This window comes from Melospiza melodia, chromosome 11 (assembly GCF_035770615.1).
Source record: "Melospiza melodia melodia isolate bMelMel2 chromosome 11, bMelMel2.pri, whole genome shotgun sequence".
NCBI lineage: Eukaryota > Metazoa > Chordata > Aves > Passeriformes > Passerellidae > Melospiza > Melospiza melodia.
Genome location: NC_086204.1, coordinates 15276735 through 15296724, shown reverse-complemented (window position 1 = coordinate 15296724; position 19990 = coordinate 15276735). Strand labels below are relative to the sequence as shown.

Here is a 19990-nt window from a genome sequence, read left to right as displayed (position 1 = left end):
GATGTTTTCTCGAGTAATTAGACTTTTCTCAAAAGAAGCCTAAGATTAAATAGTAACTTATTTTTGCTGGTTGTCATCAAACTAAATGATATTACATTATGTAAATATGTTGCTGTTTTCCAGGAGGTAGAAAAGCTCACTTTTATGGTTAAATTGGTCTAGTTGAAACCTAAAGAAAAACAATATATGCTTCAGTATTTGCCTGTGCTGCCCTGGGTTAGTTAAAGTCACTCATCTTCCTGCAAGTTTTGGAAAAAATACAGGTAGCTGAGATCCCCTAAAGTCACAGCTTTGTATCCTAATGCCATGAAGTCAGTTTGCAGATTTACAGAATGGACAGATCCTTGAACTGCAGCTATATATGCCCCTACCTGGGAATCTGGATGGAGGAAGGAGAGGCTGCTGCATTTGCAAAGATGCTGGGTTTACTGTTTTTATTTACTCTGGATTCCTACAACTCCCCTATTGAGTTCCCTTGCTTTGCAGGCTGGGCACTGGTCAGTTATCAGGAGGTCATTTGAGATGGAGTTTTTATGCATCTTACTCTTCAGTCCTTTATCCTGGAAGTTTCTGCCCCTTGGATCCAGGTGCTCAGTCAGGCTCCCTCACAGTGTGAAACCCCTGTGGTCCTGCTGGGTGGCCACAGCGTGTCCTGCTGGAGGGAACCACAAGACCCACAAACCAGCAACTGAGCAACCCACAAAGCTATTTGGGATCTTCCAGCTTTCCTAGCTTGTGTATCCTGCCCTGCACAGGCCAAGAAAGTGGGCACATTCCATTTTGGGAAGTTGCATATTGTTTTCTTTCTCAAGGTAGGTGAGGGAGAATTTGGCCAAACTCTTTAACAGAAAAGATTTCACTGCAAAACTAAAATCGCACACACAAAGTTTTGTACAGTTTCAAAATTTCCACATTATATTTTTAGGACAGAAATCTAGTGACCTCTTTCATGGATTGTTCTGAAGTAACAGTTTTGGCTAGAGGCAAGACAAAGAATTAATGAACCATTTCTACAGAGGCCCTGCAGTTCCCTGTTTTCAGAAAGCTTTGCTCTTCAGAGGCCTTGGTGTTGACACAGAGCTTGTTTGAAAGTGACTGCCCTTCCACTGCTCCTTATTATTTAAGGCTTCACACCTGTAGGTTGCTTGCTTTACTCTGATCCCTCTGAAATGTTATTTTTTCCAGCTGCACAAGTGTTTTAGGACAGGTGCTGTACTGAGAGGTTACTCAGTTGCAGGAGCCTGACTGTTCATGCAGTGCAGTGACTGCAGTACATCAGCAGGTCCATTCTGCTGTGTCCTGCTGGTTATCTGTGTCTTTTGACTACCTCCTTCAGAAATACCATATTGATGGCAAGGACTAGTGTTCAGACCTTGCCAATCAATACTAACATTGAATAGGAGTTAATTGACACAAATAACTGCATCTCTCAGTTTGTGTACAAGAATGACACCTTCCTGTGCTCTAATCAATAATAACTCCTTGTAAAGCATTGAAATAAAGCTGCTTTCTCTATTTGACAGAGTTTCCCCAGGTGGCTTGGAGCTGTCTCTTTCATTATGTCTCATCATAACAGATTAACTGGAATGTTACATATGAATTGCCTGTCAAGATGATTCCATCAGGCATTTCTTGGTAGTGTTTATCACTGTCATCAGTGTTGAGTCAAGATGTTCAGCCTTTGTTTTGCCTCTTATTCTGTAGCCAGAAAAATGTAACAGTTTACCAGGTATAAATTTTGTTGCCAGCTAAATCCATTAGCTATTTCAAATAATAATTGCTAAAATGAACCTTTTAATAACAAATACAATCAGTATTTGCCAGAACTCTTGGTTCTAGTGACAATTCCTTTGTATGTAGATCAAAATGCTGTTTTTCCTTTCATAATTGAACAAAACTCAGACTGTTGAGACACTACTTGAGTAATTATTGCTTCAATATTGTATTTTGGTTTGAAGATTTGAGGATAAAAATGGGATAATATTGCTTTGCTCACTACAAATTTATTTTATTAATTTTTAGTATCTTTCTGAAATAGAGACATGCAGACCAATACTATCAATGATCTTACTGATAACTACATTTTAATGACCATTTTGAATATAATTTTAGGGAATTACTTATTAGAATTTGAATTTTAACAATGACAGCTACAAATAGTTCTGCTTTCTCCAATTTTAGTCTTTTTTTTCTGTTTTTTTGGTTAACTATACACTTGCCCAAAGTAATTTTTTTTTAAGTAATCTGAAAACCCTGGATTTGAATTTGTTGCCAGATAGGAGCTTGCTGGCAATGAACCATCCTCACCAGTGCCTGTAGGAGTGGCTATGAGTGACAGGGTATCTTCATTCTGGACCTGAATTTGTACAAGGTCGTGGAAGGGAAACTGAAAGCAAGAAGGAAGCAAACATAGGGAGGCACTTATCTGTTGGATGGTTCCATATTTCTGAATACAAATAATTCTGCTGGCTCTTTTGAGTGCCTGCTTAGCCACAGCTTCATTTTGACTGTGACTTTTCCATGAAATTGCTTGTTTTGAATACCAAGGGTCATGCCTAATTTGAGACAGCAATTCACAGATTAATTGTTTTAACACAGATTAGTACTTGACTTAAAGCAGATCCAGTTTTTTAGGCAGTTCAGCCAAAGGAGTCAGCTGGTATCCAGTGCAGCAGCACTTGAACACCTGTGTGGTTCTCTATTCACACCTCATTTATATTTATATGGCCCTTATATTTGCTCTGGCTGCCATTGCATAAGTTAGAATTCTGGATTTTCATTTTAAAAACAAGACTCACCAGAGAATTGTCTCTGCCACCTTATAAAATTCAGTCTGTGTCCACATCAGCTTTTACAGCAACTCTGGATCTGAAGCCAGCAGGATGGAATCTAAGAGTAAGAAGGTCCATCTTTTCAGAAACTCTTGTCAGTTCTGGAGAATTTCCCAGGGCTTTGAGTGAGAGCTGGGCCCTCACAGCAGCCAGGACTGTTTGTGAGCAATTTAAAAGAAATTGCTTCTGTTCAGTCTTCCCATCCCACTTTCATATTAAAAAAAGGGGACATTGACAATTCTGCAATTCCTCCATTAGAAGCTTAAGGGCTGGTGAATAGCTCAGATACAGCTGTAATTGCTTCTTTATAACCCAGTGTATTCATGGTAGACTTAAAATTGAGCTGTTTAAATCTGTTTACTTTTATTTTTAAATGTACTGACTTTTTAAAAATTATTTTTCAGGTTAACAAACAGAAATATTATTCACAAAATGCCTGAATGGACTCTCATTGCTATTGTTTTGTTGTCTGTGTAAGTACCCTTAAATGTCAAATACTCTTATGTGCAACTGTCTTATTAGCCTATTGGAACAAGATGGAATTTTCAGGTAAAAGAAAAGAAAGATTTCATGGAACTAACTGTGGAATCAACAGAAATATTTCTTTCATAAAAATGAACCAAATTTTCTTGAGAAAACAGAATCCTCACCGTTGCATCAAATGCTATCGCTAGACAAATTTATATTAAAAAAAAAAGAGCTAAGCTTTAGGGGGTTTTAAAGAGGCCTTGCAGGATGAGATAGGAGTATAATTCACCCTCTTCCATTTGCTGCTGACACATTCTTCTGCTCTCTGACATTAGGACAAAATGACATGTATATTGTATTATTCGGATTTGGCATAACTGTCAGGCTTTTCATTTCTCATTTTGCTTCTAATTTCTTAAAAGGTTTCACTTTTATAATTAAACTCAAATTATTTATATAAAGATATATGTGCTTCCAAATAGGTATAAGTATTCTAGCAAACTTCTTTTAGAAGGGAGATCTCTTTTAGCAGGAGAATTCCTCCCAAGTATTTTATTTTTATGAGGATTAGCTTTTTTGGTTAAGTACCACAGTGCCTACAATCCTCCTTAGCTTTGTTTTACTTACTTTAGGATTAAATTCTTTACAATGATTTCCCTAATGGGAAGCCTGATTGTATTACAGTGTCTTTCAGTAAACTCCTACACAGAAGCACGATCTATAAAAGCTGTGCTGTTATGCATCAAGTGAGTTCCTTAATTTGTATTTTGCAAATTCATGTACTTTTCTGAAGTTAAAGACACAAACTTTGCAGTGTGCTAAACACACACAAGTTTGTATTAAAAGGTGAACTAATGTTAAATGTTTAAGAAATCACTGGTGGTTTCACAGTGCCAGGCTCTGCCTTCCATTAGGGTTAAACCATCAACCAATCTTTGTATGTCTTGAGCTTGAATTACGAGATTGCACAAATCTTTATTTCCGAGTCTGCTCATGACTGTGCTGCTGCTGCTGCTTTTGGGCTTCCTGGGTCACTGGAGCCTGTAGGACAGAGAGGTACTCAGAGCCATTCACAGGTCAGGAAGTATTGTGGGCCAGCCTCGTGGCACGCCCAGCCCTGCACTTACTTTCCTTGATCTTACTTCAGTCTGACACATTGTTCTGGCTGTGCTGTCCCAAGGAAGATGGTACCAGCAGGCATTAGAGCAGGCTTCAGCGAGCCTACATCTGTGTCACCCAGCCAGATACCGCTCAAATGATTCATTAAATCAGAACACAGAAAGTAACTTTACTTGAATGCCTTGGCATAAATTTTTTATCAATTATAAGAACAAATCTTTTGTCATTTTTACTATATATTCTTATGGTTGAATTGGTAATTTGTGAAACAGATCTTATGAATTTTTCAAGTAGTTTCTGTACAGCTAAGGAAATGGTGTCTCTTTTTGATCAGAAGTTAAAATATGTAGCTGGTCTCTGCATATGATGAGCTGTAAATGTTTACATAAGTAATGATTGTTTTACAGCTGCTTTAAAATGTTATACAAGTAGTTGGCAGTCCTGGTGGCAGTCAGTATAAGCAGAGAACCAAGTCTCTTTTTACTTTTGCTTATTAAAGTTCCATCCCTAAAGAAATTAATTATATTTGATCACTAAAAAGAGTAAATTTTATTTACAGTATTAGTGAAATCATTAATAAAACCACTGCTGATTTCTGCTTATTGTAAGGTTCTTGCAAGCTCATGATCTTGAGATTTTTAACAACTTCTCTCGGCTGCCTCTTAGGAAAGAATGTGGAAGAATGTAGCTGGGATAGAATGAGTGTTAAGATTCCTCTAATAAAATGATGCATCTTACATTATTTCCAGAAAGATTAAAGCAGAACATTTAATTATTTGGAAATTCTAATCAAGCTTGAGAATTTAGTGGAAGCCAAGACTGTGCAGGGAAAGGCTACTGAGGATGTGGACAGCCCCTCACAAATTCTCACTCAGGCCCTTTCTCACTTCCTACAGTCTGCCAAGGAACCTGCCATATATTAATAATAATTTTCAGAAAAAGAACTGCACCCTATTTAAGTCTTCTCCCTTAGTTGTACTGAGACATTAATGCACATTTTAGCATATCTACTGTTAATTAGATCATACAGTTGTGTGGGGCCTGAGTCAGAGGGGGTCTTTGGTAGCTTCAGCCACACTTTCACATTTATTCACAGATCTTGACCTGGTTTCAGACATGGGTATGACATATCATATTTCTGTTGCTTCCACAACCATTTCACTGCTAACACTAACCAGTAAAGCTGCATAAGCAGCATCCTGGTAGAGGGTAATGCTTGCTCTTCCCACGTGGGTGCCACACCATGCTACAGCTGCCCCAGGGTGCAGGGATTGCAAGAAGGCAGAGTGAGCATGAGTTTCAAGGTATACCTCAAAAAAAATCTAAGACTTCAGGTATTTTCTGTTTTGTATTGAAGGGGGCACAGTTGTTTTGTTTCAAGTAGCAACTGTTGGACTTCGCTTGCACCCTATTTTGTGCATCAGTGTTGTGGCTCACCACTTCCTTCTCAAACATATATGGCTAGTGTGTGCTGAGGACTTGGTGTTCTTAACTTCACAGAGCACTTTCAGAGTGCCCCAACCCTTTTTGTGGTAAGGTACTGGACAGAATAACTGTTAGCATTACGGCTGTATTGAATTTCAGTGTGTTATGGTCGTGCTCTCCTCTCTTTGTTTGAGTGTGCATATTAACTCTTTGGAGGATACACCATGATGGATATCATTAATGCCTAGTTTTGGTGCTTAAATTAGACCCTAGGCATACTTCATAGTCTGCATGTCTTTGAAAAGCTGCTGAAAGTACTTATGTGCCCTTGAGTCTACTGATTCTACTGAAAGAAACCTGGGCTTCTCATTCATTGAAATAAAGTGCCTGGAACTGGACAGTGTGACATGTCTCAAAGTATAAAATGTTGGCAATTTCAGTAGTGGAGTATTTCATGTTCCTAGGGAACAGTTGTTTTTATTCAATCAAATTATTGTATAAAATATGAACACAGCCAGTCTCTGCCTTTATTGAAAATCTAGCCTGAGGCACTCCTATGAGTATGGCACATTCAGCAATGCTGAATCGACTTTGTTAGAGTACACTTTGACAGCCAGAGCTTCTTGTTCAAACAGTGGTATTCATGCCTGTCGTGGAGTGGGTGACTCTTAAAAATTATCTGTACATCAAATTTTTTACTTATTTGTAATCTGTAGTAATTTTGGCATTGGTTGATTTTGGTCTCTTCCTGTTACATCCTTTAGTATGTTAAATAGAATTTTTTGTTCTCGTAATAGCTGCTTTATAATTTATTGTAAACTAGAATGCAGAAGTTGCATCTTTTTCTGCCAAAGAACTTTTTAAGATACCAAATGAAGCAGATAAATAGATATAAATACAGTAGTTCAAGAAAGAATGGAAAGCAGTGGGAGGATTGGTTGCTATACAAGCATGGGCACTTTCTGTTTTTAGTGTATACCCCTGGCACAGACTAATGGAAAGCTTTCAAGATATTTTCAGGAAATGTCTGCTTTCATCTTACTTATCTGAGCTGGCTGGTTCCAGTGAACTGTGGTCAGCTTCATCTGCAAAGCCTATGCAAGAGGTTCCCCCGCTAAAAGCTTTGAAGCATTTCAAAATGGTCTGGGATTAGTTTATAAGCATTTGGCTGCAGTATTTAAACAAACTCAAAATGACCATGATCACTAAACAAAAGCAGTCATTATATGTGTGCAGCCACTTTAGATAAATGTGTCATGTGGAGATGTACTCTAGAGGTTTACTCTCTTGGAGATAACAGTTCAGGAACTGGAGAATCTTGGGTTCAAGTATGTGTTTTTACTCCTCTGCACACCAGAGCACATCTATTGCTCAGCACTGACATTTCTAAATCATTTTAAGAGGAATTTAGATGTTTCTGATATCACTACTCTATTCTTATCTAAAAGTGTGTGAATGTTTGAAATGTATGAATCTAATGTACAAATTCATATAGGATATGAATCAGAATTGCAGAGTGACTCTTTTTCCTACAGAAACCACATACAAGTCAGCTGGATTATATTTTATATAGCATGATGGAAGTTTGGTTCCAGGTTTCAGCTGAGAAAAATCATTCATCATTAACCTAGAAATAGAATTGTTTTCCATTTCGAAACAGAGCTGAGTTTGCAGGACCAAGAATCCAAAGAATTTTTATGAAAGCATTTGAAGGTGGTTATAGTGTTGTGTTTATCTGTAGAGTTATATTATTGTGTGAAATAGAGGAGAAGCAACTTTGTCTTAATGCATTAAAAAATATCTTCTTCCCTTTTTCTCTTAATTTTAGGCTGTCATTTGATAAGTGTGAATTCAAATAGATTTTCTGTTAAGCAGTTCTTAAGTCTTTTAAGCAGTTTTTTCTATTAAACTTGCTTAGTTATCAGCAATTTCTAAGCAAACTTGAAGTTGCTTATTTAGCATATTGTGGACATGATCAGTATTATCTTATTTCTTTCTGGCATGTTCCAGTGTTATGTAGGAAACATACACATGAGGGATTTCAGTGTTGTTAATTGGGATGTTATTCAGTGCCAACTTTAAAATTCATTAAATATCTTCCCCTTTCATAAGGGAGAAAATAGAAGAAACCTTAACAGTTTCCAAGAAGGTGTTTGTCCTGGAGCAAAAAAAACCCCACTGTTGCTGCAGTGATGTTCTGCAGGAAGTGACACTGAATTTCATCACAGCCCATACAGCTGCAGGCTGGTGTTCTCATGGGCAGCCTTCTAAATGGGACATTTGGATGTGCTGTGTAACTTTCATGTGTGCCCTGCACAATCTCTCTGAGTCCAGGATAATCAGTTCTCTGTTCCTTGCTGGGGCTTGGCTTCATCAGCAGGAGTGGAGCCCTGGCACCCGCAGTGCCCTGGACTCTGCTGCGTGGAGTCAGGAGGGAGGCTCAGAACTGTCAGCTCTGCACCTGCCCCCTCTGCTGCCCAGTGCCCCCCAGCAGGGCCATGGCTGCCTGCCAGGTGTCTGGAAATCCCTCCAAGAGATAGAAATCTGCATGTTCCCAGCAGCTGTATGTGTGGGCATTCAGACTGACATCATGTGCTTCACCCTACCTAAGGACCCAACTGTCTATGTCATTTAGAGGAAATAGATGCAATTTATTTTTCATATCAATAATGTTATATTGGAGAACATTAGTGGTGCTATAATATTCCACAGTGGTGAGGAATAAGCTAAAAATTACAGACACATGAAAATTTGAAGGTGATAGGAGAAGATTAACTTAGAGAGGAGCCTAATTCTTTTTATGTGATAATTGATAGTGGCCGGTACACTGGTGGGGACCTGGTTTTGTGTCCTGATACTGCAGGAGTCAAATGCAAAGGCAGTTTGTACTTCTCATTACTTCTCACATTACTTCTTGAGATACAAAACCATTCTGACACCCAGTGGCACTCCTCCAGTCTGGCAGTGAAGTTCTGAAGTGAGATGTTAACAGTGAAGGCAAAAATGTACAGCATTTTCTGAAAATTTCATTTCCTTTCATATATATGAAAACAGAAAAGCTTCTTTTGGGAAGGCAGGAAGGAAGGAAGGAAATGCAGATCACCCAAAGATGATGTATAAGTGTTTCTCTAGACATTGGGCTGTGATAAAGCTCTCAGAATTTACAGACAATCCAAGCCAGTGCATTTAGCATCAGGGCAGGTGGCTCTTTTTACACGTGTATAATTAAAATAAATACTGGGGATGAGAAGACTGCAGCCAGTCAATTAACCAGAATGTTGTATAAGTAAACAAAATCATATCTTCATAAAATTTTGCCTGGCACAATAAAAGGAATCTAGAACAATCATGTCTGCAGCAGCACATGATCTCTTCCCATTCCTCCCCACCAGGAAAAGTGTGTTTTAATTGGCTGGTAACAACCATAACCAACCAGCACATGGAGGTTTATTGCAGAAACTGCAAAGTGTATCTGTGTAATTGCATACTACAGGTGCAAAACCAGCATCAGTGCTAAAGGTGCAGATGCTTGGGTGTTTAGAGGCTTGTTTCATTTTAGAGCATGTTTCATTTTTATGTATATCACACTTAAACCCTGTGTTCCACAGAAATGCACATTTTGCTCTCTCATCCACCCTCTGTCCATGTAAACATCTTAAGAAGACACTGAATAGATGTAATTCATCATAAAACTCAGTATTTCTGAGATGAGGTACTAGGGTTTTTTGAAAGTTAAGGAATAGTTGAGATTTATCTGGCTCTTCATATTCATTCCAAACCTCATCACGTATTCTGCTGGGTTTAGGCCTGTGTTCAGTTCAGTGGACTTTCACAAATCAGTGCTAACAGTGCTCTTCTGCTGTAGAGCTGGTGAGATTGAGATTAAGGGTAGAAAAATGATTTACTGGAGATCATCAGGCCGGTAGCAGATTAGGAAATTAAACAAGCAGGAAAAGGGTTTGGGGTTTTTCGGTTTTGGTTTGTTTGTTTTTTAAACCTGCTGTGTGCTGTCATTTCTGGGAAAACATGCTTAAGAATCCTTAGCTTTCAGGGATTTCTAAGAATCTCAGTTTGAGGGGTCCAAAACTACGCTGGCATTTCTTTTCAAACTGGGAAAGGCAAGTAGAAGAGTGTTGAGGTTGTTATGTTTAACTTCTGAATAAAAAATATTTGGACACAGTGTAAGCAAGGCTATTCCTAGCATGTCTCTTTACTCAGCTGCATTATTACAGGTGTTTGATCTGTATACTGGACTGTAATCAAGTCACAATGTTAAAAAGTTGTGAAACTAAGCTATGATCAATTTTATGGTCATCGTTTCCCTAGTAACTGAGCACAGGTGAGTGCATTTTATAAAGTCAAGTGTTGGCATTATTTACCTAAGCATATTGCATTGTAGCTGTTTTAACTTACTGCAAGTCAGTATATTTTATTCTGTCTTTTTTGAATTTTTTTCCAACTTACAGATCACTAAGGTAATGAATTTATAGGAATATCCATATGTGGAATAATGAAGTGCAAAAATGGAGATACATATATATAGAGATAGATATAAAACAGTGTTTAATTGATACATAAAATGTATCAGATTTTAATATAAAGGCATATTTTAGATATGAAATTGTTCCACTTTATGTGCACAATAGTTCACACAAAATTTGTGTATTTTTTAAAGTACTTAAGAGGTTCAGGTTCTCAAAAGCTTACATTTTGGCATTCTTTAATCTGAGACTTATACCTGGGCTTAATTTCATGTAGCTAGGTAATCCAGATATTTCAGTGGCATAGATTCCAGTATTTGAGGTGTCACAGGAACACCTTGTGGAACATAAAAAGGAAGAGAAGACTGAAAAAGATGAGAGGATCAATTTAAAAATAAATTTTAAATGTAATAAATTTTAAACTTTTATTAAGTTAAAGAAGAGGGGGAAATGGAAATAAATTATCAAACTGAGAAGTACCTTTGATCTGTCAGCTGGTTAGCAGGAAACAGGCGTCAAATAAATGGAGCTCTTTAAACAAAGCCTGTCCTTGAAATGTGTACATAAGAAACTTAGATTTGTTAAGGAGAAACAGCTGATAGTGATTTCTTCTGGGTTTATATTGAGAATCTTATTTTGCCTTGGTATTACACTGATAAGTAAGCTAAATTAAAAGTTTGTGGAACAAATCCCTGTATGAATGCTAGGGCTTTAAATGGCACACAGTGCTATAGAGGTTCTAATGCTCTGTGTCTGTGAGCTATTCTGTGAGCTATTCATCTTTGGAATACAGTAATGTAGATGTCTGCCATGCTCCATTTGTTTTTGAGGAAATCATCCTGCAGTCATACCTGTTGTACAAAATAGTGAAACAAAGTCTGATCCACTACACTTTGTAGAAGAGAACTCTGCATAAGAAACTGTAGATATTATTGAGCTGGTTTTAGTGCTTCCTTAGTCTTGCCTGGCTCAAGGTCTTTCTAATCACTGTTAATGAAATCTGGAAGTGCTGTTTTGCATATAATTGCCAAACTAATTGGTTTTTGCCAGGCCTATATGATATTTGTATTGATGGCAAATGGTAGTCATTTAAAAATGACTAAGTCCTTGAAAATAGTGTTCTTAAATGTCATTATAACAAGAGGCAAATAAAACCATTCCGTATTATTATTGTGGCTTTAAAGGAGTCATGGGTCCTAGAATTTTTGTCACTTCTGTTGTTATTAGCAAAATATTTCCAGAGTATTGGCTGTCAACTTTCTCATTAGACAGTATTAGACAAGTACTGAGTTTTTTTCCTTTTCTGTTTTTTTTTTTTGTATCAGTGCAACATTAATAACTATTAAATTTTTTTCATTGCAGGATCTTTGTAGTTATACAGCTGTTTGTTATAAATAACAGCTAGCAGCTGATGGAATGATTCTTAACTTTCAAGGGAGACAAAGAAAGTGGCATAAACAATGCATCCTGATATTCATGTGAATTGTTTGTTAGGTTAAAAAAAACAAAAACAAAATTCCAGAACATTTGCATTTTCTTAAATCCATTTTAAATTAACAGTTTCTGTATCTGATAAGGTAGCTCTAAGTCTATGACCTCAACTCTTCTCTCCTGCATAGTTTAGTTAAAACATTTAAATGCCTTCCAAAAATTTCCTTATGCAGCTTAATGGAAAAACAGAAGTTGAACTCTCATACGCAGGGAAAGACAAGAAATGACTGCTGATATGGAAGGTTAGAGTGAGCCTGCAGAGTATTTTGCAAATGTCCACGGGGCTCCCAAAGCCCTTGTGAGGAGAGCAGGGTGTGCCATGAGGGAGCTGTGCTGCACAGCCTGTGCCCCAGGCAGGGGTGGGGTTGGGGCTGCTGCGCCTTCAGCTGTGCCCCAGCCCGTTCTCCCAATTGCCAGTTCCCTGTTTGGACATAAACAACTCATTGGGGGGAGAGGGTGGGGGTAAGAAGGAAACAGAGAAAAGCAGATCCATTGTCTTTTTTTTCAGTTGATAGCAAGCACTTCCATGAAATGCTTAGCTAAGCCCTGGTGCTGTAGAAAGGCTTTCCTTTTACTGTTAGTCATAGCCATCCAGTCAAATCTGGCTACACCACACGTGAAATGTTGGCCCCATTAAAAAGGAGTGGAAGTTGACTTGTGTCTGGACAACAACTACATGAAAAATGTGTGTGGAAAGTGAACTTTACATGAAGAAAAAATATATTTGCATAACTATATACATAAACATGTATCAAAGAACATATTTATTGAAGAAACTTGTAGAAGCTGCATAGGAAAAAACTGAAGGTAGTGGAAAAAATTAACAAACATAACTTTGGAATGAACCTTAATTTTTGCTGTATACTTGGATTATATAGGAATTCCAGCCATTGATTTTGAATCACTGTTGGTAGCATTGATTTAAATGCAATGGACAAAAATTTTAAAGCATGAATAATTTAGTTTCTGTTCCCATCAGAGGATTAAAGTGCCTGTGCTGGATTCTGTGGACAAGTCAGTACACAATAATGAAAGGAAGTCAAATAATAAATAAAACATAAGTTGCACTTCAGTTACAAAATTCTTGTCTTTATGATGAGAAAAGGATCTTCAGGCTATATTTAAAACTAGACCAGAAGTGGCTTTTTTATCTAAGTAAGAAAATTGCCTGTTTATTTCTGCCAGTTATTGCTGTTCAATTCTGTGGGCTTTAGAGTGTTTTATCTTTCATTAAGAAAGTATAATCCAGAAATATATTGGGAGAGATTACAGAAAGCTGCCCCTGAATGCCAGTTTCCTCTTTGACTGATTGGATATGGTAACAAAACTAGAGACCACTTTAATTGCAGAGTTGCAAGTGACACTGACATCATAATTACTTTTTTCCAGTACTAGTGTAGTTTAATTTAAAAGAGTCAATTCCAAAGATATATCTAAATACTTTTGCATCTTGTTTGTAAGTTAGATGCTTCAAGTTCAAGATTGTCTGTCAAATATTAATGTGTTCTAATGGAAATTGCTCACTCTGGAGACAGCCTTTTGCTTTTAAGGGTTTGGGGTTTTTTAATGCTGAGTTTTTTAAATCATGCTTGAGCTAAAGTTATAAGAAACAAGTAGGGGTTTGGGGTTTTTTCACTGAAACTGCAAACAACAGCTAAATTACGTAAGTTGAGGCAGTCATATTTTCTAATTTCTGAGCATACGTTTAAACATAGTAATTAAGTGTAACCACTTAATTACACCAAAGTTAATAATTTTTTTTAAGGTCCCCGGTGTTCCATCTTTATCTTACAGCTAGACTCATGTAGAGCTTCAGCTTTCTGTCCAATACTAACTTTGGCCTGATGGATCCACCAGGTTTTGGGATTTAAGATACTTTACTAACAAATTGCAGTCCCTAGACAAGTGTTCTGTATCTAGTGAGATACTGCAAGTGAGAGATTCTACCTGAAATTAAGCAAGCAGCCAAGGTATTGTGAAGAACATGCAAAATTACAATGATAGTTTCGATTTACTCTGCCCAGATGTCTGTGTGCCTTTGGGTAGGGATTCATGGAATGGATAAATGCAGCAAGCACTGGAGTTTACCCCATCAGCTGAAGCACTGGTATAAGTGATTGATACATGCAGCACTACAGCTGCATGTACAGGCAGATGGTCTGTGGGCTGCAATGCACATCAATTCACTGAGTTTTATTGCTGATGTGTAACACTTGTTGGATTGAGTCAGTCTAGCCTGTTGTCTTAAACAAAACAATTCCTTTTGTTTAATCAATTGTGTTGGAGACTTCCTTAAAAGGAACATAACTGAAATGGAATCTAAACATGTCTTCTATAAAACTGCTATATTAAAAGAAAGGCATTTCTGATTAGTAACATTTTTATTGCATTGCATATTATTACACCCATCTGATCTGTAACTTAAGAGTAGTGGAAATATATTTGGAGTGTTAAAAAAAACCCCACAAAACCAAAACACCCAGCACCTGTGTTGATGCAGTGGAACCCACTAGAATGGCATGGTTGTCTGCATGGCTATAGCTGGAGCAAGAGTCGACTGGTCAGAGATTTGCTGGCACCCGTGTAGCACACATGCTGTGTCTGTGTCTGTGGTTTTATTGTGGAAAGGGGGAGAATGCTGCCTGTAGTGCTGCCAGCCCTTGCTTTATTTCTGTGTTCTGAAACAAGTGTTAAGGAAACTTTTGTGATTATTCATTAGTTCAACTCCATCATTCTGACAGAAAACTAGTTATCAATGATCCTGGTTATGATGATCTTAAAAAATTAAGCGACTAAAACAAAAGGTAGAAAGAAATAGAGAATAAAAAAACCCAACCCTTATGTTGTGGTGGTTATGTTAAGAGTCTTATTCATAGTGCTTAAATACCTGTAACTGGCAAAAAGACAACTTATTTTCCAAAGCTTACTCTGGAAAGAGAGTAGTGCTTGCCTGTTCCATCATTCTCTGTATACTTCTGTTCCTATTCAAATTCCAAGCAGGTCAAACAACATAAAGAACTTTAAAAAATGTGTTTGGATCCGTAGCTTCTGCCACAACCAGTGGCTTTTACTTTTTCAAGTTTCTAACACTGAAAAAAAAATTAGGAAGACTGGCAATGCTTATGTTTTTCTAGGAGGAGCTTATTGTTTGTCTTCTGAGAATTAACATATGGCTTTTCTTCATGAGTACATAAGTGCTTCCCATGATATTGGAGCAATTTATGTGCACCCAAAGTCTCAACAATTTATGTATAATTTAAAGTGGCCAATTCTGAGGAGCAGAAAGGAACCTGACTCTTATGTGGTTGTGTTTTTACCCCTGTTTTCAGGTGTCTGTTTTAAAGAGCTGTAACTGACTGGTAACACTGTGGTGGCTTTGAAAATTTTTAACGTTTTTAAGGGAATCACAAAATTCATCTCAAACAGAAAGTCGAGAAAGCTTTCCCTGAGATCCAGTAGCAGGGGGAAGGATGATACTGGACAATTGGTTTGGGTTTTTAGGAAGAATATTCATACCCCTGGATAGGAAATGCCAATTAATGCTTTAAATTACATAAACATTTTCTCTTTTCTGGATATATTCAGCTGTCTTCGTTAAGGTAGATCTAAGAATAGATCTACCTTCGTTAAGGTAGATCTAAGAATAAGTTGCACACGCTACCGTATTCATTAATGAAACTTATTCCTAAAAGTAATTGAGGTTTGACTCCTGGTTATACTTGCCAAATGTCTCTGTAAGGCACCTGATTCATAGAAAGCTTGGGTCTTGAGCTGAAGCACTGAAACTATGTAAACATTTTGTGGTAGCCAGATGTCCTTTAATAGCTTGATAATAATTGATTATTCTTCACATGAATTTCACCTCAGTGGGGTTTTTTTCGTGTACATGTAACATATGTGGAATAGCCAGCAAATACAAATTTTATCAATCAGATAGAGTTTGACATTTTAAACACTTTTTAAACGTTACAAATGCCTGTTTACCATATGGTGTAAGTGGGTGTGCAGGAAACGACACTCTCATCAAGTCTGATATGCTACTTTTCCATGGTATGAGCATGAACATTTCCTTTTAGTAGCTCTTGCTGAAAGCAAGCCTTTGAAAAATGGGTGTAAATAGTAATTTTGGACTGTAACATTTACATCGTGTACTTCTGTAGTTGGTTATTTTAAAATCAATTAATCCTTTAGCTTTTCTTATTTTTATTTGACTTCATTCATAAAAGTTTGTTCCAGATTAATGCTGCAACATGTGAAAAGGGCAACAGAAAAGCAAAATTTGTATTTTCTTTCCACTGGTCCACTAGCCAGTTCTTATTATTGTGGTCCCAAGTATCCTATTTCCTGTTTATATTCTACTTCTGTAGAAGATGCTGCAGACTTTCAAGGGAGTTCTACAATCTTTGAACTGAAATCCTGTGTGTCATTAAATTGAATTAGTCATCACAGTTTCTTGAGAGATAAGATCATTGTAATTTTCTGTGACTTGAAGATACTGATCCCAAATGCTGTTCTGGCTTGTTTGCATACAATTAAGGTTTAATTCAGTTAAGCAGTCCCTCAATACTCTCTTGGGCAGTACCTCAAATATACATTGGAGCAGTGTTACTTAGAGCATGTAACTTACCACTCCATGCAAACCAGCAGCTTCTGCTTGCTCCTTTCCCAGACAAAAGCTTCTGCTTCTGCTGCAGCAGCCACCTGAAACTAGAAAAGTACTAGATGGTAACTGCTTTTCAAATGACAAGTTAAAGCATAATTTTTTAAAGGTCAAAAGGGCACAGTTTTCCAAGAGAAAAGTGTTTGTACATAGATTTATAAATATTTAACGTTGCCCCATCAAGATGCAACTTTTAACTAATTGCTACAAACTTGTATGTGCCTCTCTGAAGTGACTTGTTGATTTAGTCTCTTGCTTATCAGATAACCAGTAGCTTAATTAATTTTAATACAAAGTTTAGGTAAGAAAAAAGAATTGATCCATGTCTAAAACTTTTTTTAACTTCCATTTCTCAATATTTAATACCTGGCAACTTCTCTGAAAATAGCAATACCTTTTTCAAACAGGGTCTGACATTTACGACATGCTTGTAATTCATGAAACTATGTACTATCACCAAATGCAGTTCAAAAAAAAAAAAAAAAAAAGCATGTGAGCTTCATGGTAATAAACTTTTTGGTTTTAGAGTAATCCTTAAAACTGCACAAGCTTTCTGCTGTTTTTGAAAAATAATGTCCTTGTTAATATCCTCTTAAGCCCATGGCAGGACTAAGAAAATTCAAGTAAAAATGTATGTAAATCTTCATCATGGCCAGGAGAGTAGTTTACAGGGCTACAGCTACCTCGAACCAGCACTCAGGAAGTCATGACTGTTTCTGCCACCAGTGTTTTTCATATACAACCTGCATCATTCTGAGAAGGGTGACTTGAAGACAAGCAGAAATGCATGTGCTGTCCTCCTCCCGCCATCTCCAGCCTAACTCGGCAGTGGTCCCTGTGATGCTCTATCAGCGCTGCCGTGTCCCCGCTGATAACGCCGCGTCCCCGTGCACACGCAGCCTCCTGCCGGCCTGCCCTGGCCAGGGCCGCTCTGATTCACCAGCCCGGGCAGCGACCCCAGCGCCTCCCCCAGGACAGAAACAGCTCAGTCCCATTGCAAACCCAGCGGCCAAAATCGCAAGCTCCGCTCTGAATACTTCTCTTCTATATATTTATAGCAGAGTTTATGCAGAAGTCATTTCTTTCCGCACCTTGCCCTGACTTTCAGCACGTCTGAAAATCTTTCTCACCAAGTGTCAGCGTTTGAGAGCTGAACTGTTCAGCTAATGTACATACTGAAATGCAATCCACAAAGAAATGGGAAGTAATTTTAACACATTAAAAGTTAAATATTTTTTCATTCATTTTTTTGGTAAATTTATTTTTTTATTAAGGGTTTCTTATTTACTTTGTCTTGTAAGGTCCTTTCTTTGCGTTTTATCACTCTTTTTGCTTAATTTAAAAGAATCTTCTCTCATATGCACTTTTTTTAAGTGGAGGTGGTCTTAATACCAGTGACTGCAGGGAGACTGATCTCAGTTGATACTCACTTGAAGACTTCCTGTGCTGGGAAGTTTTCAGGAAGCTGCAGACTGTCTTGAATGTCTTATTAAAAGTTGCACAAATGTGTTCTAAAATAATTCATTTGTGTATGGTGTCAATGGCACTGCTTATTTACAGTATTTGAGACAAAGTAACTGTTGCTGGGACAGGAGTTCTTGTTAAGTGATCTTGTCAGTAATCTTTGGTGTTACAGTTTCTTAACATTCAGCATAAGCTTTAATACTTGATTTTGTTCATTAAAGATTTTAATATTTGGGCTTAGGAAGTAGATTCAGCTATTACTACCTTTGCAATATTTGGCAATAGAATTAGGAGAAAAAGGAAGGACTTCAGGATAAAAATATATTCAGATAAATTAAAGGGTAAATAGGAACAAACAGTTCAGTATTTCAGCTCATCTGCATATAGATACTATATATGTAGGTGATCTGCATAGTGGTAGCTCCTTCCAAACTGAGGAATTTTATATCCCTTTTATATTTTAGTCATATGAAGAAGTATATAACTTTCACTGTGTGACTGTTTATGAGCTTTTGGGTAAAGAAATAAATAATGACTGGGATCCTTCCTTTTATATGTCTAATTGTACATTCTGCACTTTGTTTATTTTGACATCTGTGTACATTATATAACCTCTATGTACAATTAATTAGAGGCATACAAACTACTCTCATTTTTTCCAATTAGATTTTTTATTTACTACATACTAATAAATCATATTTTGGTACAGCTCATATTGTATATCATACATACAGTCTAATATATAGTGTAATTAATCAAATGTAACATTATAAACTGCTTTTCTTCAATACAGTTTGAACTCACAAGCTTTGCTTTCTAACATCTGCCACTCAAAAGTTGCTTTACTGTATGAAATATGTTTGGGTTTTTTCCAGATTGTCACAAACAACTCCACTTTTCAAGAATACTCAGACAAGCCCAATGTACACACAGTTCCTGACCACATTACTGGAAGAACTGCATTTCAAAAATGAAGATCTGGAAAGTTTAACAAGAATATTTAGAATGGACTGACAACTTGAATGGTCAGTCAACTTCAAGCTACTTTGTGTGTCTTAAAACCAAGCTGGTTAACCACAGGTTTAATGTTCAGCATTTTGTAAGTATGTACAGTAACTACAGATTGTATCAGCTGGAGCAGAAAATGTGTGAAGCACATTTTAAAGTAAAGAAATATGTTTGGTATGGAAATGAGTGTCATCATTTTGTCACTTACAATAAAATGTAAATAATTTCCAGTAAATGCCAGCTGCTTACTTGTCACACTTATCTTTTGATAATGTATGGTTGGTTTACTGCAATTTTGAGGAATTTTTACTACCACAGTTTATTAAAAAAAAAAAAAAAATTCTGTGTGGCTACAATGGCTAAGACTCAGCAGTTTTTTTTAATTATTACAATGGAATTGTTATGTTCCATTTTGTGATATGAAATTAAGAGCTGCGTATTTTTTTGCATGATGTTGAGATTACATTCTCCATTCCAGGTAGGCCAAAAAATTTAAGAGCAAATACCTTATGTTGATCATACTGAACTGATTTAATGAATATAGATTATGATATCATTACTGATCTCACTCCTTTGTTCCCCACTGAGTAACATGATCATCTTAGCATCTCCTGCTACCTGAAATAGTTGCACAGAGAACAAAAGAACACCTTCAGTTGTTTGAACTTTTTAAAATGAAAAATGAAATTTAGTATGAATTGTAGTACTTGCATTTCTGCTTTTTCATTTCCTTCCTATGGGTAAGAATTTTGCAGTCTTGCGAAGAAGCTGACTAACCACAGTTGTTCAAGGCATGAAGACAAGTTAAAATATGGATCATCTAAAAAGTGCTTAAAAGCAGTAGAAAGGAATTTGGATTGGTTTGGTCTTTCTTGGTTTGGGAACTTTCAGTCAAATTTTGTCTACAGGCATCAGGGAAAGAGGGGGGAAAGCATGTGAGCCTCCGATGGTAAGAGCAGTGCTGCTGACATTTTTCCAGTTGCCCTCGTGCATGGAGCAGGAACCTTTAGGAATGATGACTACAGTACACAAATATGTCTGAT

At 37.1% G+C, this 19990-nt stretch overlaps 1 protein-coding gene across 1 annotated transcript in view; it reads left to right on the top strand.

Moving 5' to 3' along the window:
* RPAP2 (RNA polymerase II associated protein 2) overlaps positions 1–19182 on the top strand; it is a 32802-nt gene extending 13620 nt beyond the window's left edge. Inside the window, exons 11-12 of the mRNA XM_063165720.1 lie at positions 3236–3304; positions 18815–19182. Coding sequence (XP_063021790.1) covers positions 3236–3304; positions 18815–18953 — 208 coding nt within the window. The 3' untranslated portion in view covers positions 18954–19182. The remainder of the gene's footprint in view (positions 1–3235; positions 3305–18814) is intronic.
* Positions 19183–19990: the final 808 nt, after the last annotated feature.